The sequence below is a fragment of the Phytophthora cinnamomi genome, assembly GCF_018691715.1.
Source record: "Phytophthora cinnamomi strain GKB4 chromosome Unknown Contig53, whole genome shotgun sequence".
In the NCBI taxonomy this organism is placed as follows: Eukaryota; Oomycota; class Peronosporomycetes; order Peronosporales; family Peronosporaceae; genus Phytophthora; species Phytophthora cinnamomi.
The window spans coordinates 2,701,968-2,727,315 of NW_027150986.1; the positions used below are offsets into that span (position 1 = coordinate 2,701,968).

Sequence of the window (25,348 nt, forward strand, 5' to 3'; positions counted from 1 at the left end):
TTCAACTTGCTGTGAGCTTTTTAATTGCTGCATGCGGCATGTATTTACATTTTTTGATTAATGGATGCAATGCATGGAGCTACAACTTCAGTCGGTAGCGTCAGGCGCTTTAGGCGTACAGCTGCTTCGAGTAGGTGAACAGGTCGTGCACGCCACCCTCCTTCTGCGCGCTGATGGTGCGGCGCTCGAAGCGCAGCTCGCCCGAGTAAAGCGAGGCGTGAAGCTGCGGGATGGAAAGCACGCCCAGGTCCTGGAAGCCGTGGCGGATGCTCTGCTGGATGTACGGGAGGTACTTGTGCACGCTGCCCTGGTCCACGACGGCGCCGGACACACCGACAGCGACGTGGCTCGGAGCAGCGGTAGCGTGGGCAGGGTCGCCGTGGCGGTAGAACTCGTGGCTGCTGCTGCCGTAGTAGTGCTTTAGGCGCATGCCGTCCTGGAAGAAGTAGTCGCCAGGAGCCTCCGCAGTGCCAGCAAGACTCGAGCCCATCATCACAACCGATGCGCCCAGCGAGAGGGCCTTGATCGCAGCACCAGGGCTACCAATGCCACCGTCGGCGATAACGGGAACGCCGAAGTCCTTCGCCAGAATAGCAGTGTTGTAGATGGCCGACAGTTGCGCGCGGCCCACAGCCTTCACGACCTGCGAGGTGGACACGGAGCCCACACCCATACCGACACGCACACCGTCAACACCGGCGTCCAGCAGGTGCTTCAGCTGCTCCATCGTTACAACGTTGCCACCGACGACTTCCACCGAGGGGTGCGTTTGCTTGATGTACTGTGAATACGAAACAAGTTCACCAAGATGCAAGCCGGTCAGTTAGATGTGCAGCTTGAGGAATCCTCAATGAGGATTCGTAGCAATAGCACGAAAGCATGCTTCTTACCTTGACCAGCTCAATCTGGATCTCGCTGTCACCCTGGCGGGCGTCCAGCGCAATGACGTCGGCTCCAGCAGCCACAAGCGCATCGACGCGCGGCTTGGCCTGATCGTTGACCGAAACGGCAGCACCCACCAGCAACTTCTGGGTCTCCGGGTCACGGACGGCGTTCGGGTAGTCGCGGTGCTTGAGCAGGTCAAGGCGAGTCATGAGCGACATGAGGTTGCCCGACGCATCCACAATGGGGAGTGTCCCCTTCTTGGCCTCCTTCAGCACCTTGTTAGCCTCCTCGAGAGAGATCGGGTACTTGCCGACGACCAGCTGCTCAAGGGGTACCATGATGCTCGACAGAGGGACGGAGCGGTCCTCGAGGAAGTCGACATCACGGCTCGTGACCAGGCCCACCAGCTTGCCCTTGACACTTCCGTCCTCCGTAATAGGCACGCCGGACACCTTCAGCTCGTCCAGGTCAGCCACGGAGCTTGACGGGCTCAGCACCTTCGGCTCGGGGATGAAGCCGTTTTCGTAGTGCTTGACAGCGCGCACCATCTCTGCCTGTTGCTCGATCGAGTTGTTGTAGTGCAGGAAGCCCAGACCACCCTGCAGGGCGATGGCGATGGCCATGCTGGCCTCCGTCACCGTGTCCATGGGGGAGCTCACGATGGGCGCCGACAGCTTGATCTTCTTGGTCAGTCGCGTGGCCACGTCCACATCTTGCACGCCGAAGTTAACTGGCAGGCAACCATACGTTACCCACAATACCATCATTGTATATGCACAACACAAAGTATAACGTACTGTGTCCAGGCTATAGTGAGGGATAATGGAGGGGGCGGGCGGCGTTGACATGTATCAATGGCACCAAAGGATACGTGAATGAGCAAACTTCCACGAGGCAGAGAGGTTTGCAGCAGCGCGTACCAAGGAAATGACGTCGTCGAAGGTGAGGCCGTTGCTGTCCTTGTTGTGGAAGAGCTGCTCGGCGCTCACGCCGTCGAAGAGGCTCTCGTCAACGCTGCTCATGGTTGGGATGTGCTCGTCTAGTTAGGAAATGGCAGGTCGAGGACGTCTCTGTGGTGATTGAATGGACGACACATTTTGGCCAATCAGACGAAAAATTACTACTGAAAAGTGCATGTTGAAGTTGTCACGTATTTTTTTATTAGCTTTCGCGTTTAAAGACGGCAGAGCTGCATGAACAGGTCCTGCGCACGCTGGTCGTCCCACTCGGACGCGTTGTTGTTGCTTTTGCCACGAATATTGTCGGGAGGAGTCAGATAGTTGGTGGCTGCTGACGCGTAAGTTGGGGTTTTTGAGGGCTTGGGCCGGGTCTGCGGTACCTTGGAGCGATGATCTGGTAGTCCTGGCGTGCGGGGTGCGGGTGGTTGTGATTAAGGTAGCATTTGCTGCAGCAATTGCTGTAGCTGCTCTTCCGGCGAAAGCGCCTTTACTGGCATGTCGAGTTGTTGAGGATGGTTGGGTTGTACAGGTGCTTGAAGTGGTCTAGTTGGAGGTAGATGCGAATCTGTGCGATTAACTGGAGGTTGATTCTGTGCGCAGGGGACAGTTTCGATACCAAACAAGTCATCGTATGGTGGGGGTGGCGAGTCAGTGCGGGGAAGCACGAGGTGGTTTGTAGTTTGGTTGGAATAGGAAGGCTCGGGGTGTGAAACGATGTACTGCAAAGATCGTTGTGGAGGCGTGCGCTTGGCAACAGGAGGCAACGAGTGCTTGCTGATGAGCGATGCCGGCATCCGTTTAAGTCTATTTCGTAAAAGCCAGCGTTGAGTGTGAGGACATCTATCATGGAGGTTCAAAATAAACGGTATGCGCGCTTACATTCTCTTCTTCTTTGGTGACTTGGATCGGCGGCGAAGTTGAGGTTTTTGCTTTCTGCGCAGCAGCAAGGGTCAGACTTACGTGATACCCTATTTCACAATTATAAAAATCTAACTTACAGTGTTTGAAGCTCTATCTGAACGATCTTCTTGCGGACATTAGGATCGTTTTGCTGTGGCCCTGAGACAGCATCTTCAGGTGGGTGTAAAAATCCGATGTTGGTGTGATGTTGTTGCCGAATACTATGATCAATATTCTCATCCCTTCGATCACTGAGCATTACAGAAGGATCCACCTCGTGGTTTGGGTGCTCTAAGAAATCTGAAGTGAGAATGTACAACAATCAGTACAGGCGACAAAGCCACATGTGCGTGCTTTGAATTAATCGTACATCCTGGTGTTCGGGCTCGCAGCATCATGTTCTCGATTTTTAGCTGACGAATCTGTTCCTTCAGATCCTTGATCAGCTTTTCCTATTGAAAACAAAAGTATAGGTCATGTAGATATGTTAATATATTAGACCCCCTGAACATGTAGAAAACGAGCGTGTTCCGTACGTGAGGAGTGAGCAAAGCAGTCGGGCGGTTCTTAATCTTAGCAACACCCATGGCAAACTCAAGAGTACGGGTAGACTCCACCGCAAACTGGGGCGACGCGTTCACACACGCAATCATCACTGTTTTACAGTTCCCTCCGAGGCTGTCCAGCAGTAGCATTGTTAGTTTGGAGTCCCGATATGGAACGAACTTGCTCTTCCCCGTTCTGCTACACTTGGGTGCGTTCATTGCTTGAATGACCTGACTGAGGCAGTGAAGGCTTCGATTAATATGACACGTTTCGCGAAGTTGTGTTCCGACTGCGCCAGAGTCTGACACACGCTCGCTACCAGCCAGATCGACAATCGTAATTTTTCCATAGCGCTTCCCGCCAATAGAGTCGGGTGAGTCAGACCTTAGCGGAGTAGCGTCGATGTATATTGTGACAAGACAATGACTTCGATTCGAGTGTTCGTTCAGCAGGTGGCTAGACTTGGCGCGGTGTGTTGCGGCCGCTTTCACGACTCTTACAATCTCTCGGGCTGTTACGCATTCCACCACCGTAGCATTCTCCAAGAAGAATCCGTGTGTCTTTGACGATCGCACAGCTAAAGTCTCTTTTCGCGGATCAAAAACATCACGCACCTGCTCGTTGTAAATTTCGACGCACGTCACACGAAGTGTGTATTCGACTTCACCCTTTCGAGCAGATATTGCATTCATGAGCTCTTGAGCCGTTCGCGGCAGAAGACCATCCTGCTCATGTAAAGCCATTCTACGCTCGGTAGCTCCGTCTTCTTTTCCGAAAATTGTGAAGGACTTGCCAGCCCCAGTCTGCCCGTAGGCAAAAATGGTGACAGGATAGCCGTCCAATGCAGCTTCGACGAGCTCTTTCGCTCGCACCTGGTCAAAAACATCCTCTTGCGACGAATTTGAGGGCAAGAATGTCTCGCATCGGAATGTGGCTGCTCGTGTACGATTAGCGTCGCTGTACACGTAGACTTCCCCCGGGTTTTCCGGGCTGGTTGCTACACATTCTTGCTCGTTTGCGGATTCCTCACTGCTGCTAGCGCTACCTTTGCGGACGTTGGAAGCAACGCACGGTCGAGCTCGAACTACAACGCGGATTTTCTCCTCTTTCTCCATGTTGTCGGGCTAAAGGGCAGCTAGAGTGGGAGCGGGAACCGCGATGACAGAGGTCATCAATTCGTATATTTAGGAAAGTATCGCAACCGCAACGTCTATTCATACATCCAGCCAAGAGCTACCGGAAGATACGTGGCAGTCAGCGAAAAACAAACCGAAATTGAATAACAAAACAGGGTAAAACGTAGCATGCAAGAATGGTAGCAAAGAGAATCACGATTGCCGATTCCTTAGAGTAAGAGTTAACCTTTCAACCCAATCAGTCGTTCCGAACGACAACCGAGTCGTAGCTCTCAAATTGTTGTGAAACCTCCGCCCGCAAAGTCTGGGATGTCTTGATTCAGTTTATTCTCCAGCGCTGGTATTTCGTATCAAATGCCCCAATTCAAGTTGACCTTGTTTTAGCCAATCACAATATCGAAAATCATGTAGACCGTCTAATTGGCCAAAATAATTCTCCCTTTTTCACGGTCTCCATTCAGCAAGAGCAGCACCAAGGCAGCGAGGTAAGCCGGCCGAAGCCGTCGCCATTATGCGTCTGTAGCGGAGAGAGTGCCAGCTATCGACCGCTACATCCCCGTCATCATGCATCTGCAAGTCCTTGCGCACCTAACCACGCCCAATACCCCTCTTTTCTCGCCGCATTTCCCAGTGTAATACTTCATTCAAAATGGGAGTCCAGGAGCCCAAGAAGCGCGCCAACGTCGAGCTGGCTCGCGGCATCAACGCCATCTCCGCCAACGGCCTGGCCAAGACCAACGGCCGCGTGTTCGCCCACAGCGCCACCGCCAACCAGGCCAAGGCCCAGAAGGCCCCCGCCCAGCCCGCGCACTCCACCAAGAAGTGGTACCCGGCCGACTACATCCCCAAGCCGCTGCCGTCCGCCAAGACCAAGCGGAACAGCGTCAAGACCGCCAAGCTGCGCAAGTCCATCACGCCCGGCACGGTGCTCATTCTGCTGTCCGGCCGCTTCCGCGGTAAGCGCGTGGTGTTCCTCAAGCAGCTGCCGTCAGGCACGCTGCTGATCACGGGCCCGTACAAGGTGAACGGCGTGCCGCTGCGTCGCGTGAACCAGGCTTTCGTCATCGCCACGTCCACGCGGATGGACCTGACGGACGTGCAGCTGCCTGAGATCGACGACGAGTACTTCACCAAGGACAAGCCGGCCAAGAAGACCAGCAAGGAGGACCGCTTCTTCGCGGCGCAGCAGACGGCGGTACGTTGACGCTTTGATGCCTGTGTGGATGAATCCTGTGTGTTGTGTGGTCCCTGTGAGAGCCGATGGAGTGTGGCTGTGGGGGTTTGCAAAGATGCGCTTGGGATCGCAATAAGTTCCTCCACCTGTTGAACTGACGGTGGCTTGGTGTGCAATGCAGACGGCGCCCGTGATCGCGGAGCAGCGCAAGAAGGATCAAAAGACGGTGGACGCGCTGCTCATGCAGAAGCTGGCGAACGAGCCGTATCTGCGCGCGTACCTGAACGCCAAGTTCACGCTGACCAAGAACGACCGCGTTCACGACATGCGCTTCTAAGCTTGTCTACGAGTTCCAGTGCACGACGCGATGGTTCAGATAGGAGACAGGTTGATCCGCTTGATGGTATGGCGTTGGCATGACGTAAAATATAACGGACCCGAAGACGTATTCATATCGACACGCTTGAGAATCATGCACACGCCAGTGGTTCGGGCCCCTGCTCGATACGCTTCTTGGATCGCAGGTACTGCAGGGGACACAACGAGGTAGACAAGCGATCAGGCCACGTACCCCGCAAGTACTCGACGAGCCATTGACGACGCTTTGCACAGCAAAGGGCACGAATTGCCCACACATCATCACGATGCGTGGCCGACAAGGCAGAAGCAGGACACGTACCTTTCGCCGGTCGCGGAGCGCCTGCCGAGCCCACTGGAGCTCCAGTAAGATCTCTTCCCGTGAGTGTGTCGCGAGGATCCCCTGAACGCTAGCCAGCTGCGGCGCGTCCCCATCCTGGCCGCGCTGCAGCGGCGCTCCGTCCATGTCTTCCACTTGGCACTCCAGCTCGAGCACCTCGCACGCTGACGTTTCTGCTTGGAGCGCGCGTATCTCTACAGCCGACGCGCCATCGTCACCCGCGTCGCTCTTCGAGCTGATCCCGTGCAATGCGTCGCCCTCGGACTCGCGCTTGCGAGCCTGTGCGCCAACGACTTCGTCCTCGAGCGCGGCTTCAAGTGGCGCAATCGGCTGCGACGGCGGACCAATCGCTGCTTGTTGCTCGCGCGAGCTTTTAACTTCCTCGTCTACACTCCCCGAGCAGGAATCTTCCGCCTCCTCCTGCTCCTCCTCCTGCTCCTCGTGCTCGGGTGGGAAGTGCACTGAGACGCCGAAGAGCGAGTCCTCCATGCGCGGCAGGCGCAGCGCGCCGTCATCGCCCCAGTCCATCGAGAAGGACGAGGGTCCGAGCAGCGCCCACGCGCCGTCCAGTTGGCGCCGGATGTCGGCGACCAGCAGCTCCATGTCGTCGCGCACTTGGAGCACGACGCGGCGACGCGTCCGCCAGCCGCGGAAGGCGCGCTGCAGCCGTTGCCGCGGCGTTGCATAGGTAACAAACAGGGAGCCACGTACGTGTCAGTTAACCGGTCGTCGACAATAGTGGAGCCAGCGACGCCGACACGTCCGTCGACACATAGCTACAATCCAAGAAGAAGACGACGAAGACGAAGACGAAAAAAAAAACTATTTTCGGCGATAAAAAAAAATAAAAAATGCAATTCACCTGGATGCTGCTCGCAGCCGCGTCGCGAGCCTGAAGCCGCTGGCGCTGCTGCTTATGCATTTGGAAGGGAGTGTCTCCAGTCCCCCGCGTGCGTCAGCCGTGGCGATTATGCCTCTGCGCTTCAAGGAGACCGCTCGCGCGTCAGCAGACAACGCAAAAATATCACGTTAAACCAGCCCCGGCTGCGACACTCCGCAGTTCACGCATGCACTAATCTGACGCGCGACGGTAGCCATCTATTTGGAGCGTTTCCAACCGCGCCCCATCATTTGGCAAAGACGCGCTGAGCGCCCACGACGACGCGAAGCCAAACACACAGTCGGAAGTCGGACCGACACAATTCGATAAGGAATAGCCCAAGTACTTACAGTACCCGAGAGCACACGCAGATGAAGCTGAATCTGCCGAGCCTGCCGAGCCCCGGCGGCGCCGGCTGGTCCGTGGCGCTGGCCCTGGCGCTGGCGCTGCAGGTGGTGCTGTACCGCGAGACGCTGCAGGACGCCGTGCGCGACGGCCGCAAGCGCCTGCTGGTGTTCAAGACCATGCACCGGCGCTTCGCCAACCAGCGGCTCAAGCGCCTCAACAGCCTGGGCGACGACCGCAAGTCCCAGTGGATGTGGAAGAAGGCGGCGGGCGCCGCCGTGTCCGTGGACAGCGACAGCAGCAGCGAGGAGAGCGCGGACGGCTCCGGCAGCACGGACGGCCTCATGTCCTCGCAGAAGAAGCTCGTGCTCGTCATGGTGGGGCTGCCCGCGCGCGGCAAGAGCTTCGTGGTGCACAAGACGCTGCGCTACATCGAGTGGCTGGGCTTCCCCACGCGCATGTTCAACGTGGGCAACCTGCGCCGCAAGCTGGGCAAGGCCGGCGAGGACGCCAAGTTCTTCAGCGCCGACAACTCGGACGCCACGCGGCTGCGCGAGGAGATGGCCATGGATGCGCTGGACGACCTGCTCGAGTGGCTCGAGACCCAGGGCCACGTCGCGGTGTTCGACGCGACCAACACCACCAAGTTGCGCAGGTACTGTGCGCGGGATTATGTTTCAAGAGGATGGGGGGATGGTGTCGAGGCTAACGTGCTTTTTGTGTTGGACGGGGTGTTTTTGCAGACAACACATTCTGGAGAAGGTGAGCTCTCATCGCAACGTCCGCGTCATGTTCGTGGAGAGCATTTGCGACAACGAGGAGCTGCTCGAGGCCAACTACCGTCGGTGAGTTGCAAATCGCGCAGGATGGAGCAATTGACGGGATGGTATACTGACGCGCTGCGTTGTGCTGTGTTGCGTTGCTGCTTGCAGGAAGCTGTCGAATGCGGACTACAAGGACAAGGATCCTGAGGCGGCGCTGGCAGACTTCCGGCAGCGCGTCCAGGAGTACCAGAAGGTCTACGAGACCGTGGAGGACACCGAGGATGGCGGTAACGCGTGCTATGTGAAGGTGTACAACGCTGGCGAGAAGATTCAGGCGCGGTACTGCCAGGGCTTCCTGCAGAGCCACATCGTGTCGCTCCTGCAGAACATTCACCTCTGCCCGCGCCGGATCTGGCTGGTGCGCCCCGGTCCGAGCATCACGAGCTGCAAGGGCGTCCTGGGCCTCGACACCGAGCTGGCACCGGAGGGCCACCGGGTCGCGCGTGCTATCGCGCGGTTTGTTGAGAAGCTGCAGCTCGAGCGCCCCATGGAGGTATGGACGAGCCCCATGAAGCGCGCGAGAGAAACGGCAAGCTACCTCCCCACCCGCAACTTGAAGCGCTACGTGACCACCACGCTGCTCAACGAGCTTGGCGGCGGCGACTTCGAGGGCCTCACGTACGAGGAGATCGAGCGCTTTTACCCGAAGCACTACGCGGCGCGGCTGCAGGACAAGCTGCGCTACCGCTACCCCGGTGTGGGCGGCGAGAGCTACGTGGATGTGATCTCGCGCTTGCGCTCGCTGATCGTGGAGTTTGAGCGCAAGAAGCGTGACGTGCTGGTGATCTGCAGCGAGTCCATCCTACGCTGCCTCATGGGCTACTTCGCTGGCTGTGAGGCCGCCAAAGTGCCGCACCTGCAGTCCTACGAGGACACGGTCATCGAGCTGAGCCCGCACCGGGACGGCTGCGACATCAAGCTGATTCCGCTCGAAATCGAGGAGGACTCCGTGGAGGATGTCACCAATGTGCAATAAACCACCGTCCGCCTCGCTGTGCAACGACGCGGTCGAGACGACGAGGATTGAAGCTAACTTGGACAACGCCTCGGAAGTACAAACTACATTGCACGTGTTGCATATAAACCATCCCCACTTATCTAGTCGGGCACTCAACGGAAGGGCCTCAGCATTTTGTACATACGCCGAGGTGGACCGGGAAAATATACCCCTCTAGGCTTTCAATATCAAATGGTCAAGTTGAAGTTGTTTGCCAGGAGAAATTTGAAGCATGTCAAACTGCACCGGCGGATTCTAGCCTCAGCTGCCAACTAAAAACAATCCATGTAGCACCTCCTGCATCACTATCCGTGGCGAGAAGTACGCGAGACAATCTCAACCACCCAAACGGCCGCTGGCTGTGATGTTCGCGGCTGTGGTGACAGGCAGCTGCAGATCGATGGTTTCGTGATGTATCAAGAAAATACCACTTCCTTTGGCACGCACGGCAACTTGCTTGAGGCGGGCGTCGGGCGCAACAAGGATATACTGGTTCACTAAAGGTGAAGTTGTCAACACCAGTAATTTGAAGGAAACAGACGAAGCCAATTTTGAGCATTTCCTGTGTGTACTTCATCTAACAAGATGAAGAAGCTCACAGACCTACCAATGCCAATCTGCGCAAGCATCATCGCCTTCGTGATGCCCGACTACAGCGAAGACATCGTACCAAAAGCACGTTCACTAAACTCAAAATATTGGATGGTGCGAGTCGAGCGGCGGCGTCTTTTGCAAATCGAGTTGTCGAGGAGTTCCAACGAACCACACTTACTCTGACATCGATCTCCTCGACCTCAACTGATCTGCAGCGGATATGAGAGAAACTGAAGCAACGCGGTCGAGATGCCACGATGTCCGCCTTCATGTTGGCGACGCTGTAGCCGTAGTGGCTCTTTCGCAGCCAAAGTTGCTGATCAACTGGGACGATATCTTTTTCTACCTCCCAGAATTGAGGCGATTGGATTTGTCTGCGGTGCTGAAAGTACTTTTTAGAAGCAGTGGCGATGAACTGCCCTCTTCTCACCCAATTGGCGATGGAAAGGAAATTGCCCGATGCTCTTGATGGTGGGAATGGTAGACATCCATTTGGGAACCTTACCTTCAGGACTGCCGTTCAACAACAGTCAGTTTCTGCCAGATCACGTCAAGTGCCTGCACATATGCACATTCCGGATAACCGAATATCATACTACCAAGATCTACTACACGATTTTAGCTTTGTTGCACGAGCTGAAGTGGACAACTGCGCCTAATTTGCAATGCGCACGGCACACTTTTACTGAAGTAAGTTGGAGCTGCAGCCCCTGTCCGCATCGATCGCAGGAACAATTCCTTCCTTATCCAGATCAATACCGTGGAAAAGATTCACTCCAGGCTTTCCTTTAAGATTCGTCGCGAAGATACATTTTGCGTGGTGTTTAAGCTTTCAAATCGCCACGGAAAGATGAGAAACCAAGCGAGTCAATCGTGCCAACGTGCTTACCACTACAGCTGTAACACAAAGTAGCCATCCAAGCCGCTACACCAAGATCAAACACCGTTTTTGCTATATCTAGTTGGTGTTGTGCTTCTCGTACAGCGCTTTCTGCTTGGCTTGTTCCTTAGCCAGCTTTTTCGTCTGGCCCTTGCTCAGCGGCTCGCCAGCCGCATCGTGCGTTGGCAGGCCCTGCATGGCAAACACATGGAACATAGGTTAGTAAATACTCGACGTATTTGAGAGCGATCAAATCAGCATGCCGTCACGTACGTTGTCATCAAACTTCGAGTACTTGTCCTTCATTCCCAGGAACATTTCACTGGGCGGAATTTTGGCCTTTTCAGCCAGTTCCGCCTGCTTGCGAGCCTCTTCCTCCAACCGCAGGCGCTTCTGCTCCTCCTTCCTGAGCTTCTCCTGCTTTTTCTTTTCGATTTCTTCAATCAGCTCGTCCTTGTTCGCCAGTTTCCAGACAGCGGCCCCGGCAGAGCGGTCCTCCAGACGCACACCTGCATAAGGAAGCTTCTCGTCACGGACCACATCGCACAGCCGCAATACGGCACTAGCCAGGGCCTTCGCGTCGCCACCATCAGCAGCTGCAGAGCGTGCGGCCTCGCGGATCTCGTCACGGAACTGCGCAAAGATGTCCAGCACGGGCGTGAGCACAGTCTCTTGGTCAGCGCCACCGGTAGAGCCCGAGCTCAAAGGGAAGCCAATGTCCGTAGCCGACGTAACAAGTCCAAACACAGACAGAATGCGAGTAATGTACTCCGCGGCGGCACGGATCAGCATAGAAGCCTGCTTCTCCATGTCTCTCGCCATGTAGCGGTTGACCTCCTTGGCCAGTTGCTGCAGGTGCAGCAGTGCCAGTGGCGTGTTAATGTCGTCGCTCAGCGCACGGAACACCTTCTCCTTGCAGTCCAGCAGAGCTCCGTGCAGCGCCTTCTCCACGGGGGTCCACTTCTGCGTCTTCTCAACGCCAAGCTCACGGAGGCGCGCCTTGACGTTAGCAAAGAACTCCGTGAAGAAACGGTCGACGCCTACAGCCTCGTCCATCGAGTTGTCGTTGTAGTCCATGGGCACGTTGTACTTGTGCAGCAGGAACAGGAAGCGCAGCTGGCGCGGCGAGTTGTCCATGAGCGCCTCCTGGATTTTGACAAAGTTCTTCAGACTCTTGGACATCTTCAAGCCCTCAATGTTCAAGTGGCCCGTGTGCACGAAGTAGTTGACCCACTGCGAGAAGTCAAAGTACGCCTCGGACTGCGCGATCTCGTTGTCGTGGTGCGGGAAGCGCAGGTCAATGCCACCAGAGTGCACGTCGATCTTGCCGCCGGCAAGGTGCTTGAGCGCGTCGCTGGCCATGGCCGAGCACTCAATGTGCCAACCCGGACGACCCTCGCCCCAGGGCGAGGGCCAGAAGGGCTCTCCGCTCTTGGACTTCTTCCAGAGCGCGAAGTCGCTGGCGTTGCGCTTGTCCGACTGTCCGGCAGACAGCGCACCCTCTCCCTCGGCGAGCAGCTCGGACTGGCCGACGTTCTCAGGCAGCAGCTTGCCGTACGCCTTACCCTTGGAGCGGCCGAACGCGGCCGTGTCGAAGTACACGGAGCCGTTGCTCTCGTAGGCGAAGCCGTTGTTGATGATGCCCTCCACGAACTCCACGACCTCGGGCACGTACTCGCTCACGCGCGTGATGACCGTGGGGGTCTTGATGTTGAGCGACGCCATGTCGTCCAGGAAGGACTTCTCCCAGAACTTGGACAGCTCGCGCGTGCGGCGCATGTTGTCCTCGGCGGGCTGCTGGGCGGCCCAGGCCATCACGAGCTTGGCCTTCTCGTCCTTGTCCTTGGGCAGCTCCTGGCCGGGGTTGGCCTCGAGCCACCCAGTCTCGGCCGCGCGCAGGATGATCTTGTCGTCGATGTCCGTGATGTTCATGACGAGCTCCACCTCCAGACCGAAGTAGTCCTCCAAGATGCGGCGCACGTAGTCGAAGCACGTGTAGGTGCGTCCGTGGCCCAGGTGCGTCTGGTCGTACACCGTGGGGCCGCACATGTACCAGAGCACGCGCTTGCCCTGCATGGGCACGAAGGCGTTCTTGGTGCGCGTCATGCTGTTGTACAGGCGCAGCGGGTAGTGCGTGTCCCAGTACTCCGTCAGGCCCTCGATGGGGCGAGGCGGGTACCACGTGGGCTGCTTCACGGCGGCGGCGGGGGCGGCCTCGGGCGTGGCGTCCGTCATGGCGAGCGCTTGGGCGTGGTGGGAGCGATGGATTGAATGGAGTCCGGGCTACGTTTCTATCGCCGTTTGACAACGATCACGTTTGGCGCGCGGCGATTGGGTGGAAGTTGGCTGCGACAGGATTGGCTGAAAACGGGTACCGTTTTAGTGGTACATAGGCACAACTTGGAATCCCAGTCTGGGATACACTTCATGTGTTCGTTGTTTCTTGGCGACTCGCTTTGCCGAGCTGCTACAGCTGCAAAATTATCCCGTCGGCGTACACGATGTTCATCATCGTGTAACGGATAATGCCGGAAAAAAAAAACTTTTCCAAATTGAATACCTGGTCCAAATAAAACTACTCTGTAGGAAAATTATAGTTATACAGTATCGTACCAAATACAATATCCTGTCTGTTGCTGCCAGTTTCTCTTTCGTTGGCGTGAAGTATTGTAGGAAATCCAGTGTGCGTCGTTCCATTAGATAGAGTTCTTTCATCGCAATACATGTAACTCGCCCACGATTCCCATTTTCCAGCCAGTTGGGCCCATCTGTGACCCCCCCCCCCACCACCACCGCTGCTAGAGCGAGAAGCTTGGCGGTATTTTGTATTGAGGTGCTGCATCAGAGTTTGAAATGCATCCCACGAGCAAATTTCATTTTGTATAGCTCTAGCCTGCTCCACAACCTGCACAATGGAAGCCTCCCAGACCAAACATCGCCCCTAGTTTTAATAACACGACAGTTTACGATATCAAAAGAGTAGTTTGTCTGAGGCTAACCTCACAGATCATACGGTATCCTCCAAGCAAAAAATCTTGTAAAAAATGATCTCCCAGCCAAAGCGCAGCAACATTGTATTGGTACCAGTGAATTGTTCTCATCTCAACTTCTCGGAGCCCGTCGTTCTGGCAGAGGACCCGCTTGCAACTGCGTCGAACTTTCGCGTAGTCTCATTGGCGAAACCGCTGATGTTTGCGCGATAAAAGAAGGCGAAGCCAGCGCAGCTGAGAGCGACAATGCCCTGCTCGTCTCCAATGACAATACCCTCATAGTCCGCAATGAAGGTTCACCTCGGAGCAATAGCGTCTCACATTTTTCGCACGCGGCTGTGGTGAACCTCACACTCCCTGTTCGTATATCGAGGATGATTCCCTCATCTGGAATTACAACTGAAGTCAACTTCCATGACCACCATGAATTATATGCCCGTAAAGCGAGGATATTCAGTCCACAAAAATCGCAAGTATCCCGTCGAAGCAGCAGATTCCCGCCCATACGAACATCAAGACAGCCGCATCTCTCCATCGTGTGGAGCCATGTGGTAAATTGCAACGGTCGAGCGACACACTGCAACTGGCGGCGTCCACCGCCAGCAGTCTCGAATCCGCCGGCCATGACGCACACCCGCACCCCGCTCGTCCTGCTGTTGCTGCTGCTGCTGGCCGCCAGCGTATCTTCCTTCGTGGCGCCGCCCCCGCCACGAGCCGCCGTCGTTGCTCGCGAGCAGGAGCCCGAAGACGCCGACGATTTCGAGAAGCGCGAGGTGGAGAACTGCGTTCCGTACGACATCCGCTCGTCCGTCGTGGGCACGCGCGCCGTGGTGGAGTGGGCCACACGGCGCACGTACATCCGCAAGGTGAAGTTGCAGAAGGCGCACGACCGCAGCCCGGCGCTCGCCAACCCGTGGCGCTCGTGCCACGACGTGGCCGCCGACGTGGAGGTGCGCTACCGGCGACTGGGGGACAACGACACGATGCGCGTTACTGGCGAGACGGAGGAGCCCTTCGATCGGAAGGAGGCCATCACGTACACCACCAAGGGGGCCACGTTCACCACCCACACGGCCTTCATCGACCTGTCGGGCGCGGAGCCCGGCGCTGGGTTCGAGTTCATCGTCGGCTCCGTGTATCACGGCTGGTCAGCCGTCCATCGACTGGGCGTCAACCTGCCGTTTCGAGGAGACGAAGCCGAGCGGTGCCGTCCGAAGCACGTGCACACTGCATACGGATCAAGCCCCGGCAGTCTGGCAGTGCAGTGGATGACCAAAGAGTTCTGCGGAGAAGGAGACGCTCAGTTGCAACTGGTGGACGGATACCATGCTCATATCGAGGTGGAAGGTCCGAACATGACCCCCGTGACGGCATGGGCGAACACGACGTTGTTTGAGGACGACGGCGAGAAGCAATCCAAGCGCTGGCTGCACGTGGTGAGGCTGGAGGGGCTGAAACCCGACACGAGGTACACATATGTTGTGGGCAATGCGCACTACGCGTCGTGGTCCATTCCGTACGTTACCAAGACTGCACCGGCACCGGTGATGAATGGAGAGACGCCCAAGCCCACGCGATTCCTGGTTACTGGTGACATTGGCTACCAGAACGCTGCCACTTTGCCGATGATGCAATCTGAGGTGGCAGAAGGAGTCGTGGATGGTGTGGTGTCAGTTGGCGACTACGCATACGATCTGAACATGGTTGATGGCCACGTTGGAGACATCTTCATGCAGGAGATCGAGCCTATCGCTGCGAGTGTTCCCTTCATGGTATGTCCGGGCAACCACGAGACGCACAACATGTTTAGCCACTACTCGCAGCGCTTCCGACTCATGCCAAGCAACGAGAACGAAGGCGTGCAGACGGTCCACGTTGGTGGGCGCTCAAAGGATGCGGAGCCGAAGGAAGTGCCTAACAACTGGTTTTACTCCTTTGATGCGGGACTTGTGCATTTCACAATCATTTCGACAGAGATTTACTTCTCAAAAACGCTCGATGTGGATGGGGATATCATTGCGCGACAAGAAGCTTGGTTGGAGCAGGATCTTGCCAAAGCCAATGCGAATCGCGACAAAACGCCGTGGCTGGTGGTGATCGGACACCGCCCCATGTACTGCACCTCCGATAACACCAACTGCGGCGACAAGGCTGCCATGCTACGGGACAAGCTCGAAGACAAGTTTTTCATGCATGGTGTCGACCTGTACCTGTGCGGCCACCAGCACAACTACGAACGAGCCTTCGATGTGTACAAGTCGCAGACATGGAAGCGCACTCACAACATGCGCGCCACCACCCACATCTTGACCGGTGCATCGGGTCAGTACCTCACGTCGATTATGCGCAAGGCTTTCGAGAGACCGGCCGAGGTCTGGGACGCCTTCCGTAACTCCATCTTCGGGTACTCCCGCATGCAAGTCATGAATGCCACGCACCTGCACTGGCAGCAAGTAGAAGCTGACCCGGAGAACCCTGCCGCGCGTGGTCTCTACGGTCAGGTCGTCGACGACGTGTGGCTTGTGCAAGAGCAACACGGAAGCTTCGCCCCGATCGGATCAGCATCATAGAGTAATGTACACTACGCGTAGCTGTAGATAAAGGCTGTACCAAAGCAAAGCATAATTTATCAGCCCTGATTTCGAGTCTTTAGTTTCGATATATTCATCACGAAATAACTAGTTTTGTCGATCGCGTACTGTCGGTTCGAAGTGAACACGAGCACGAATGTCACGACATTATGCCATCAGGACGCTCAAATTTGCCTAGCCTTGAAACTACTCCACTGAACGGTCGGCTTTGTCGCGCCGTCGGCGACACTAAACTCGTGAGCTGGTTGTGCGCTGACGTAAGGATGTCTGGTGTCTCTCGCCAGACCATGCCGAGCTCTGGCACGGCTGCGAGCCTGGCGCTCAACGCGTTCCGCCTGAGTGTGGAGCGTAGTCGCGTTCTTGAGCTTGCCAGCGAACCCAGATCGGTTACTAGCTCTTCCACGTCCAGAAGACTGTCCCGCGGTGGGAGTCTGGGACGAAACCTCACTCTCAATGCTAAGGTGGCTACAGCGACCAGCCCTCGGAGCTCCCTGTCCGAATCAACAGCAGTCGCAGCATTGAAAGGACGGCAAGAAGGCCCGCCATCAGCTCGAGCATCAAGTGCCGCCGGAATATTAAGCAGTCGATTTTCAGCCATGCCCGCTCCGTATGGCGTGACGGAGTTTATGCAGAGCATAATTAATGCTTCCCCAGGCTGCTATGCGGATGACGATGGAACTAGTGACATCTTGGAGCGCTATAACTTTTATGCTCACGGCAAACGTTTCCTAGTACGTGAACTTCTTGCTTGATTTCTTGTTATGTTTTGAGCATGAACACTTAGTATACTTATGCACTTTCCTTGATCATCTTGCCTGTAGTTTGCACCGTGTTCTCTTGGTGTATTCGACGAGGCCAACAAGCTTCGGCAGTTTGTGGTCTGGATTATCACTTCGAAGTTATTTGACCAGATTGTTTTATCGCTTATCGCTACCAACTCAGTTATGCTTGCGATTGTGGACGTTCGTCATGTTGATGCAGATGGGAATCCTGCAAGTGAAGGATCACTACGAAATACTGTGGCAGATCACTCCAACAGTATTTTTACGGCACTGTTCGCATTCGAGTGCTTACTTAAAATCGTTGCTATGGGTCTGATTGGTGATCGTGGGGCGTACCTCATGGACCCTTGGAACTGGATCGACTTCACAGTGGTGGTTGTGGGGCTCATCGCGGCATTACCAAGTATTCCAGCTACAGCTGGAATGCGAGCGTTGCTCGTTCTTCGTCCACTAAGGTTTTTCAACGCTGTACCTGGCATCAAAAAGCTTGTGACAGCACTGCTCAAGTCCATTCCAGAACTTCTTACGGTCGTAGCCTTTCTTTCGTTCCTCTTTTTTTTTTACGGCGTTATCGGTGTTCAACTTTGGAGTGGGGCGATGCACTCACGCTGTCGGCTGTCGCCGTACCCACTAGCACTGGACCCCAAGCTCTCGCTGAAAGAATTACCAGCCTATCAGGAGAAAGTTGTCGCTATACCCGAGCTTTTCAGGTGTCTTGACGAAAATTCATTACCGCTAGAAGCAGAAACTGACTCATGGAGCCATGATTCATCTCCATGGAAGACACCTCGGATCTGCTTTTGGCCTGTTTCCAGTGAAGACTCTGCTGAACTATGCAATCTTAACGAGGTTGATGAAATTACCTGCCCCATCGGCCAGACCTGCGGATCAGATTATGATCGCCATGGAAACTTCCGCTTCACCCACCCAAACAACCAAATCCGCGCGAAGTTAGAATTGGGAGCGACGTACGATCCTAATCTGGACTTTGGATTGCTTGGCTTCGACCACATTGGGCAAACGGCTATGGTGCTATTCATTTGTATGCCTCGCGAGGGATGGACTGATGTTATGTATATGCTTGAAGACGCTGGATATACTACTTCCGTGGTAATTTATTTGGTGTCTTTCGTGCTTGTGAGTTCATACTTTATGTTGAATCTAGCGCTTGCCGTTATCTGGGAAAATTTCTCGGATGCATCGATGGTTGAGGCTGAGGAGCGAAAACTCCGGCGCGAAATTGCCGCGTCAATGCCACCATCTCCAGTAACTAAGGGGAAAGCTTCCTCAGTGCGTACTGCTCGAGAATTTGTCAGGCGTTTACTCGATCATTGGATTTTTAGTGCCGCTGTTACAGCACTTATCCTACTCAACACCGTGCTACTCTCCCTTGATCAATATCCCGTCAATGAAGAGCTAGCTTCAATTGTCGATGTAATCAACTTCGTCTTGACTCAAATTTTCCTGTTAGAAGCACTGCTGAAAATTTTCGGTTTGGGCTTTCGCCGATGGGCCGAAGACCGCTACAACCTTTTTGACGCTTTGGTTGTGATTCTGGGGATCGTCGAGGCCATCGTATCACCACCTCAGTTTATGTCAGGCTCAACTCATGCCAAGTCGCAATCTTTTGCGGGCTTGCGTTCCATGCGTATTTTCCGATTATTCAAGCTGGCAAGGTATTGTGTTGGTGCATTCAATGCTCCCATGCGAAAAACACCAATCTGACTTTTTTCTCATTGAACAGATCCTGGCCATCTTTGCAAAAGCTTATTCATTTGATTGCGAACGCTGTGAGCGAGGTTGGCAATTTTAGTGTGTTCCTTTTGCTCTTCATGTATGTGTACGCACTATTGGGCATGCAAATTTTTGGCAACCGCTTCCGCTTCGACTCCAATGGGATACCATTGACCTCACCTGCCGCAGAGATGAATGGCGCAGAATATGTTCCTCGTGCCAACTTTGACTCGTTACTTTGGTCAGGTGTCACTGTTTTTCAGATCTTGACGGGTGAGAACTGGAATAATGTGCTATTCGACGGGTGGCGGACAACCGGCATCGCTGCCTTGATTTACTTCATATCGCTCGTGGTTTTGGGAAATTTCATCGTTCTGAACTTGTTTCTAGCGATCTTACTGAGTCATTTCGAGGATGCTGAAGAAGCTACCCAAGAAGCAAACATTATTGAGGCCAAGGAAGCGCTTCGCACTAAATCACGTGTCACGCCTATGATTGGGTCCGCCTCATTGTTACCAGTAGATAACACTCGACCGGGAACTCGTCGGCGTATAACCCCCGCAATGGAAGAAAGTGCATCAGGATCGATCTTGCAGCAGTCCTACAGAGACTCTCAATCATCGCTGACTAAGGTATCCGGGCGGTTGGGCCAAAGCTACGGCCGAAATGCTCCGAGCTATCATAGCCGGCGTATGTCGAAGACAGAGTTGAACCTTCTGCCGGTGGAAAATATGTTGCTAAAAGCGAGAACTCCCCAAGGTCGTTCCCTGTACATTTTCGGACCAAACAACCCACTTCGGCGCTTTGCGTGGAACATTGTTTCGCATCCTCGCTTTGATAGTGCCATCCTCGGATTCGTGATTGCCAGCACCGTGTGCGTAGCACTCGACAATCCTCTTTCTGCACCTGATAGTACCTTTGTTGTGGTTGTGGGCTACGTAGACGCCGCATTTGCTGCAATCTTCGTGCTTGAAGTCTTTATTAAAATTATCGCACAAGGACTCTGCTTGCACCCAAACGCATACCTGCGCAATGGCTGGAATGTCATGGATTTTATTATCACGGCCGTCGCGATCCCGGGGCTCCAGCTTTTTACGAGTGACAATAACTCCCAGCAACTAAAGTTCATATCAAGCTTGCGTACGTTTCGTGCTTTGCGCCCGCTACGCATGATCCATAGGAATCCTGGATTGAAGCTTGTTGTCAGCTCGCTGGTATCCGCATTTCCGCAGATGCTGAATGTCGGCATGGTGTGCCTACTTCTTTTGTTGATGTTTAGCATCATTGCGGTAAATAACCTAAAAGGCCGATTATTTGCTTGTTCTGGTGATGCTTTCGATGCTCTCACGGCCGCACAACAAGCGTTAATCACAAGCCCACGAGCTTGGGAGAATCTCTCGTCTGACGAGAAGCTATGGTTCAATGAGACTGCAGCAGCATTATATGCTAGTGCTTCCCTTTTGGCAGAGGCCAGTAGTGAAGATGTCCTTGGTGTGGATGGAATTACATCGCGAATGATCTGTGGATATCTAAACGCGTCGTGGGAACGCACTATCCCGCAGAGTTTTGACAATGTTTTGTATGCACTTCTCACTTTCTACGAGATTAGTACCACAGAGGGCTGGGTCACGGTGATGCTTGCAGGTGTGGATGCTACGAATGTGGATATGCAGCCCATTGTCAATTATCACGAAAGCTGGACGTTATTCTTCATTGCGTTTATCTTCCTCGGCTCTTTCTTCTTCATCCAGCTTTTCATCGGAGTTGTAATCGAAAACTTCAATCGTATGAAGGAGACATTAGATGGCACACGGCGGCTATCATGCTCACAGCGAGAATGGTTGCTCATCAACCAAGCGGTACTCAAGCTGCGACCTAAGCGCAAAATACGATCTCCACGAGGAGCTTTTCGTTTGTATTGTTTTCGTTTGGCGCGTAGCTCTATGTTGGAGACCGTAACCATGGGAGCTATCATGCTAAACACTTTTTTCATGGGCCTTACATACTTCGGCGAGGAGGACCTCTACTCCCGCATCATTGAGTATGCTAATGTATACTTCACTTTACTTTTTGCGCTTGAGGCAGCGATCAAAATCACAGGACTGGGGCACTATTACTGGAAGGAATCTTGGAATATCTTCGACTTTGTTGTGGTTGTTGGCTCATGTTTCGGTATGATCTACACGTGGGGTGGAGGTGACGCAGTGGGATCCAGCGCTGCCATGATTCGCGGTGTTCGAGTCTTGAGACTCATTAGGCTTATTCAAACGGCTCCATCCCTCCGACAGCTTGTCAATACCCTGCTGTTTACGCTACCATCTCTTATCAATATCGGTGGCTTTCTGCTTCTAGTTTTCTTCATTTATGCTGCTGTGGGGGTTCAACTTTTCGCCAAAGTCAAATTGGGTAATCTAGTCACTCCGTTTGCCAACTTTCAAAGTATCTCTGTCGCCATGGTCACACTGGTAAGGATAGCCAGCCACTCATAATATCGTCAATTGTCAATTATTCCGAAAATAATGGTAATTGTTTGTAGTTTCGCTGCGCGACAGGCGAGAGGTGGAACGACCTTATGCACGAACTTGCTGAGACTGTCGATTGTGTAGACAACCCAGATTACAACCCAGATATGTGTGGTTTCGCAAATTTTGAGGGTTGTATACCATTAGATGGTTGCGGCTCTCCCATCGCATACCTCTATCTCTGCAGCTTTACGATGTTGATCACATACATTCTACTCAACATTTTTATCGCTGTCATCCTCGAGGGCTTCGCTAACGAGAAAGACCAAGCTAACGGCGTATTACTTCCTCAACATGTACGTGCTTTAAGACTGAATTACTTCACGGCATTGTGCTCACATGTATGAATTCTGCTGCAGTACGAGAACTTTGTGGAGACTTGGTCGATACTTGACCCCGAAGCCACAGGTATGATCGAGTGGCACCTCCTTCCCAAGCTTATTCAGCAACTGGACGAACCTCTTGGATATGGCTGCCACAACAACGAAGTATCGGTGAAGGAGATCACAACCTTTATTGGTATCCAGCAAATAACCGATTTGTCTCGTAGGATATGGCCGACGCTAACTTGGAACTGCTTGCTTATAGAATTTCTGGACATCGCGGTCTACAATGGCAACCGCGTTTTCTTCAACGACGTCGTGCGCAAGCTTGGCAAGTTCGTGCTGGATATTGTACGTACTTTGGCGGTCGATTGCTTCAGTCGATACCCTCTCGCTAGTCGTGCATTTTTCTGATCATCGAAACATTGGTCACCATAGGTCAACGAGGCGCCTGTACCCGACTTGCCTAGCACCATCGCTGTCAGCCAGAAGTTGCGCCTGCTCATGAAAGGCGGCAAGATGCGCAAACCCGAGCGGTACCAGGTGAAGCATCTGCACGCCTCCGTCCTGCTGAATGACGCCGTGCGCTCGCTTATCTTCCGCGACGAGCTCCGCGCGTGCGTGCACAAGTTCACCGAGCTGACAAAAGACGTCCTGGGCTCCAAGCCTTCGCAGCAGAAACGCGACGTGCCGCCGACGCGCAGGAACAGCATCGGGCTGCACAGCTACGCCGAGGAAGAGGAGGAAGCACGCTGAATTTAACCGTGTCCGACATTTATCTCAATTTCACTATGCCGGTAGTTGAAGTCATCTGCGACCACTGATTGGTCTCGCGAGGCGAGACAAAGAAACGGCTGTTGGTCTGCTTGATGTGGTGGACGTTCCATGACGCATATCGGTCCGAATGCATGCCAGCCTTTCATCCCCGCAGTGCCCACTGACCAGGGCAGGGCATAGTGTTCGCTAGTGTGTTGGCTCTTTCGGCTTTGTACACCGTCTGAAGTCTTGGAGCTCTCCGTCGATCTGAGACCACCGCAGACAAGAAAAAGAACTCGCTCGCTCACGTCTTGGAACGAGTCCCCCCGCAGCGTATTCCACGGGCTGAGATGGAGAAGGTGCTGAGTCCCAAGGCCGGGGGCGGCTACGAGCGTCTGCAACTGACGCCCAGTCTGGAAAAGTGAGTGTGCACAGAGGGGGGATAGAGCTGGCATTGATTAAGGGTTGGGTGGTGGGGTGTAGAGGTCTGAATGAGCGTAACGTGGTGGTTGGCAGGAGATTGCGAGATCCGTCGGTCGTGAGCGGCATCAGCTCTCTCAGTGCGGCTGAGCTGGGGGAGGGCGACGGCACCAATGTACTGCGTCCTGCTTCCACGCTGGAGACGGTGAAGGAAGGCCCTCGACGACAACTGAAAGTCATGTCCATCGTCGGATTGTGCTACTTTGCTGTGGGTAATTTCAACAACAAAATACATGTATCGAGCGACATGTGCAACTTGGGTGGCGAATTTGCTAAACGTCTTCGCACGATTCGGTATCGTATGGCTTACAGGTGTGCGGTGGACCCATAGGCTCGGAGTACATCATTTCAGGTGGGGTTTCAAACGTGCCTACTGCTGTTGACTCCATTAACCCCGTTTTGTGGATCCATTGCTATTGTAGCTGGTGGCCCGCTGATCGGATTCATCTTTTTGCTGCTGTTTCCCTTCATCTTCGGAATCCCGATCGCTTATGTGACTGCTGAGCTGAGCACCACGTTCCCGCAGGATGGCAAGTGGTTCAATGCACTCGAATGGTTTTAATTGCGGCTGGATAATTAACACAATGTTGTTGTTGATGCTTCAGGAGGGTACACCGTTTGGGTGCTGAATGCTCTGGGACCTTTCTGGGCTTTTCAGACGGGCTACTGGGCGTGGGTTTCGGGCGTGATCGACAATGCCATTTATCCTGCACTGGCAGTGGCCACGTTTACCGATGTTTACGGATCCATCGACTCGCCTGTAGCAGAATATTTCACCAAAGCAGCCATCGCGCTCGTTTTGGCTCTGCCGAATCTACTGGGTATCCGCATCGTGGGTCGAGGAATGGCGGTCATGTCCATATTTGTCATGATCCCATTCGCTGTCCTATTTGTCTGGGGAGTGATTCGCGCGAAAGATTGGGGTGCAGTGGGCAAGGTTCGCCGTTCTGACGTCGTGTATGATGAAAATGGAGATTTTATCAGCATGTCTGGCGGCATTGACGTAAGTATGCTAACTAGAGGCGCTCGTCGGTGGTTTGACGAATTTAACTGGGTGACATCGGGTATGTGACTTCGTTCAGATCAATTGGTCGCTGCTGATCAACACCCTCTTCTGGAACTTCAACGGTGCCGTCGGCATGTCGGTGTTCGGTGGCGAGGTCGCCAACCCGGGGTACACGTATCCACGTGCGCTACTGATTTCCGTGCTGCTGGTGGCGCTCACATACTTGGCGCCACTGTTTGGCGCCACGGTGTTCAACTCGCCGCATTGGACGACGTGGGAAGAAGGATCTTTTTCGGGCATTGCTGAAGATATCGGTGGCGGCTTCCTCTCCAACTGGGTGGTTCTTGCGACCTTCTGCAGCAATGCCGGCATGTATATCGCTGAGCTTTTCTGTGACTCATTTCAGATCCTGGGAATGGCGGAGTGTGGCCTCGCTCCAGCATTTCTCAAGGCGTAAGCAACTCGATTTGGCAGTTTGTCTGTGTATTCGTATCACTAACGCCTTGCTACTTCGTTTGACTTGCCTATAGGCGGAACAAACGCTTCAACACGCCCCACAACGCGGTCTTTGCGAGTCTTGTGATTATCCTCGTCCTCATCAAGTTCGAGTTCGATGAAATCCTAGGCATGACTAACGCTCTGTCGGCCTTCTATCAGTTGCTGATATTGCTTGCGTTCATCAAGCTGCGCTTTTCGCAACCTGAGACCGAGCGTCCTTTCAAAGGTACGTCAAACCAAGCGCGATATTGTAGCAGACCAAGCTCAGCTCACCGTTATGTTGTCGCACGATTGACAGTCCCAGGAAACACCGCCGTTCTGATCCTTGCCCTCTTGATTCCTACTGGCCTGCTCGTCTACATCGCTGTTGACGTCTTTTTCACGCTTATCCCGGCAGTGCTAGTCGTGGGCATGACTCTAGCAGGCCTCCTGTATGCTCGCTGGCGAAAGTTCACCCGTGCGCAGTTCCGTCAGCTGGCCACCAACTCCGAGTCCTGACAAGCTATTGCTATCAGCTGGATCATGGGCATTTTATTGTGATTAGAAGTCTTTTGCAAAACCGGAAAGTCGCTCTTTCTGATTGAAACACATGATGTCTCAAAAGTTTTGAGTCAAAACGAAATTCCGATCGAAAACTTTAGCATGAACAGGCAAATCAGCGGAGTCGCTGCGCTCGCCCGTGCCATCCGTCCGCAGGGTCGGACCAATCAGTGCTCTGCATATGACGTCGGGCTTGGACTCACTCTACTACTAGTAGTATTTGATGTGAGGTCCGATGAGTTGCACCAATTACCTGGAGGTTTGTAATAAATCACTATAAGTACGACCCGATAAGTTATGATATTCTTC

The 25,348-nt window shown here is 54.1% G+C and overlaps 10 protein-coding genes across 10 annotated transcripts; 5 read left to right on the forward strand and 5 right to left on the reverse strand.

Moving 5' to 3' along the window:
* Positions 1-109: 109 nt before the first annotated feature.
* On the reverse strand, positions 110-1,907 carry IUM83_00790 (inosine-5'-monophosphate dehydrogenase; the record flags this gene model as incomplete). The annotated part of the gene is made up of 4 exons (XM_067924591.1): positions 110-781; positions 891-1,615; positions 1,683-1,692; positions 1,806-1,907. The coding sequence occupies 4 exons, from the start codon at positions 1,905-1,907 to the stop codon at positions 110-112; spliced, it is 1,509 nt and encodes a 502-aa protein (XP_067788564.1).
* A 424-nt stretch (positions 1,908-2,331) lies between these two features.
* On the reverse strand, positions 2,332-3,397 carry IUM83_00791 (Kinesin-like protein; the record flags this gene model as incomplete). The annotated part of the gene is made up of 6 exons (XM_067924592.1): positions 2,332-2,434; positions 2,565-2,648; positions 2,724-2,777; positions 2,843-3,044; positions 3,115-3,196; positions 3,281-3,397. The coding sequence occupies 6 exons, from the start codon at positions 3,395-3,397 to the stop codon at positions 2,332-2,334; spliced, it is 642 nt and encodes a 213-aa protein (XP_067788565.1).
* A 1,678-nt stretch (positions 3,398-5,075) lies between these two features.
* On the forward strand, positions 5,076-5,937 carry IUM83_00792 (60S ribosomal protein L6; the record flags this gene model as incomplete). The annotated part of the gene is made up of 2 exons (XM_067924593.1): positions 5,076-5,621; positions 5,782-5,937. The coding sequence occupies 2 exons, from the start codon at positions 5,076-5,078 to the stop codon at positions 5,935-5,937; spliced, it is 702 nt and encodes a 233-aa protein (XP_067788563.1).
* Positions 5,938-6,070: 133 nt separating this feature from the next.
* Positions 6,071-7,219, reverse strand: IUM83_00793 (IQ motif, EF-hand binding site; the record flags this gene model as incomplete). Its single annotated transcript, XM_067924594.1, has 3 exons — positions 6,071-6,127; positions 6,280-6,957; positions 7,160-7,219. The coding sequence occupies 3 exons, from the start codon at positions 7,217-7,219 to the stop codon at positions 6,071-6,073; spliced, it is 795 nt and encodes a 264-aa protein (XP_067789472.1).
* Positions 7,220-7,523: 304 nt separating this feature from the next.
* On the reverse strand, positions 7,524-7,898 carry IUM83_00794 (uncharacterized protein; the record flags this gene model as incomplete). The annotated part of the gene is made up of 1 exon (XM_067924595.1): positions 7,524-7,898. One exon carries the CDS (start codon positions 7,896-7,898, stop codon positions 7,524-7,526), a length of 375 nt encoding a protein of 124 aa, XP_067788568.1.
* On the forward strand, positions 7,549-9,322 carry IUM83_00795 (Phosphoglycerate mutase; the record flags this gene model as incomplete). Its single annotated transcript, XM_067924596.1, has 3 exons — positions 7,549-8,177; positions 8,266-8,367; positions 8,455-9,322. 3 exons carry the CDS (start codon positions 7,549-7,551, stop codon positions 9,320-9,322), a joined length of 1,599 nt encoding a protein of 532 aa, XP_067788569.1.
* Positions 9,323-10,895: 1,573 nt separating this feature from the next.
* On the reverse strand, positions 10,896-13,052 carry IUM83_00796 (cysteine-tRNA ligase; the record flags this gene model as incomplete). Its single annotated transcript, XM_067924597.1, has 2 exons — positions 10,896-11,009; positions 11,091-13,052. 2 exons carry the CDS (start codon positions 13,050-13,052, stop codon positions 10,896-10,898), a joined length of 2,076 nt encoding a protein of 691 aa, XP_067788566.1.
* A 1,378-nt stretch (positions 13,053-14,430) lies between these two features.
* IUM83_00797 (Calcineurin-like phosphoesterase) lies at positions 14,431-16,377 on the forward strand (the record flags this gene model as incomplete). Its single annotated transcript, XM_067924598.1, has 2 exons — positions 14,431-14,918; positions 15,060-16,377. 2 exons carry the CDS (start codon positions 14,431-14,433, stop codon positions 16,375-16,377), a joined length of 1,806 nt encoding a protein of 601 aa, XP_067788567.1.
* A 4,990-nt stretch (positions 16,378-21,367) lies between these two features.
* IUM83_00798 (Voltage-gated Ion Channel (VIC) Superfamily) lies at positions 21,368-22,515 on the forward strand (the record flags this gene model as incomplete). The annotated part of the gene is made up of 6 exons (XM_067924599.1): positions 21,368-21,379; positions 21,451-21,545; positions 21,624-21,732; positions 21,796-21,955; positions 22,025-22,110; positions 22,198-22,515. 6 exons carry the CDS (start codon positions 21,368-21,370, stop codon positions 22,513-22,515), a joined length of 780 nt encoding a protein of 259 aa, XP_067789052.1.
* A 350-nt stretch (positions 22,516-22,865) lies between these two features.
* IUM83_00799 (Serine/threonine exchanger SteT) lies at positions 22,866-24,997 on the forward strand (the record flags this gene model as incomplete). Its single annotated transcript, XM_067924600.1, has 8 exons — positions 22,866-22,936; positions 23,032-23,203; positions 23,308-23,347; positions 23,418-23,525; positions 23,601-23,998; positions 24,078-24,454; positions 24,532-24,725; positions 24,798-24,997. The coding sequence occupies 8 exons, from the start codon at positions 22,866-22,868 to the stop codon at positions 24,995-24,997; spliced, it is 1,560 nt and encodes a 519-aa protein (XP_067788562.1).
* Positions 24,998-25,348: the final 351 nt, after the last annotated feature.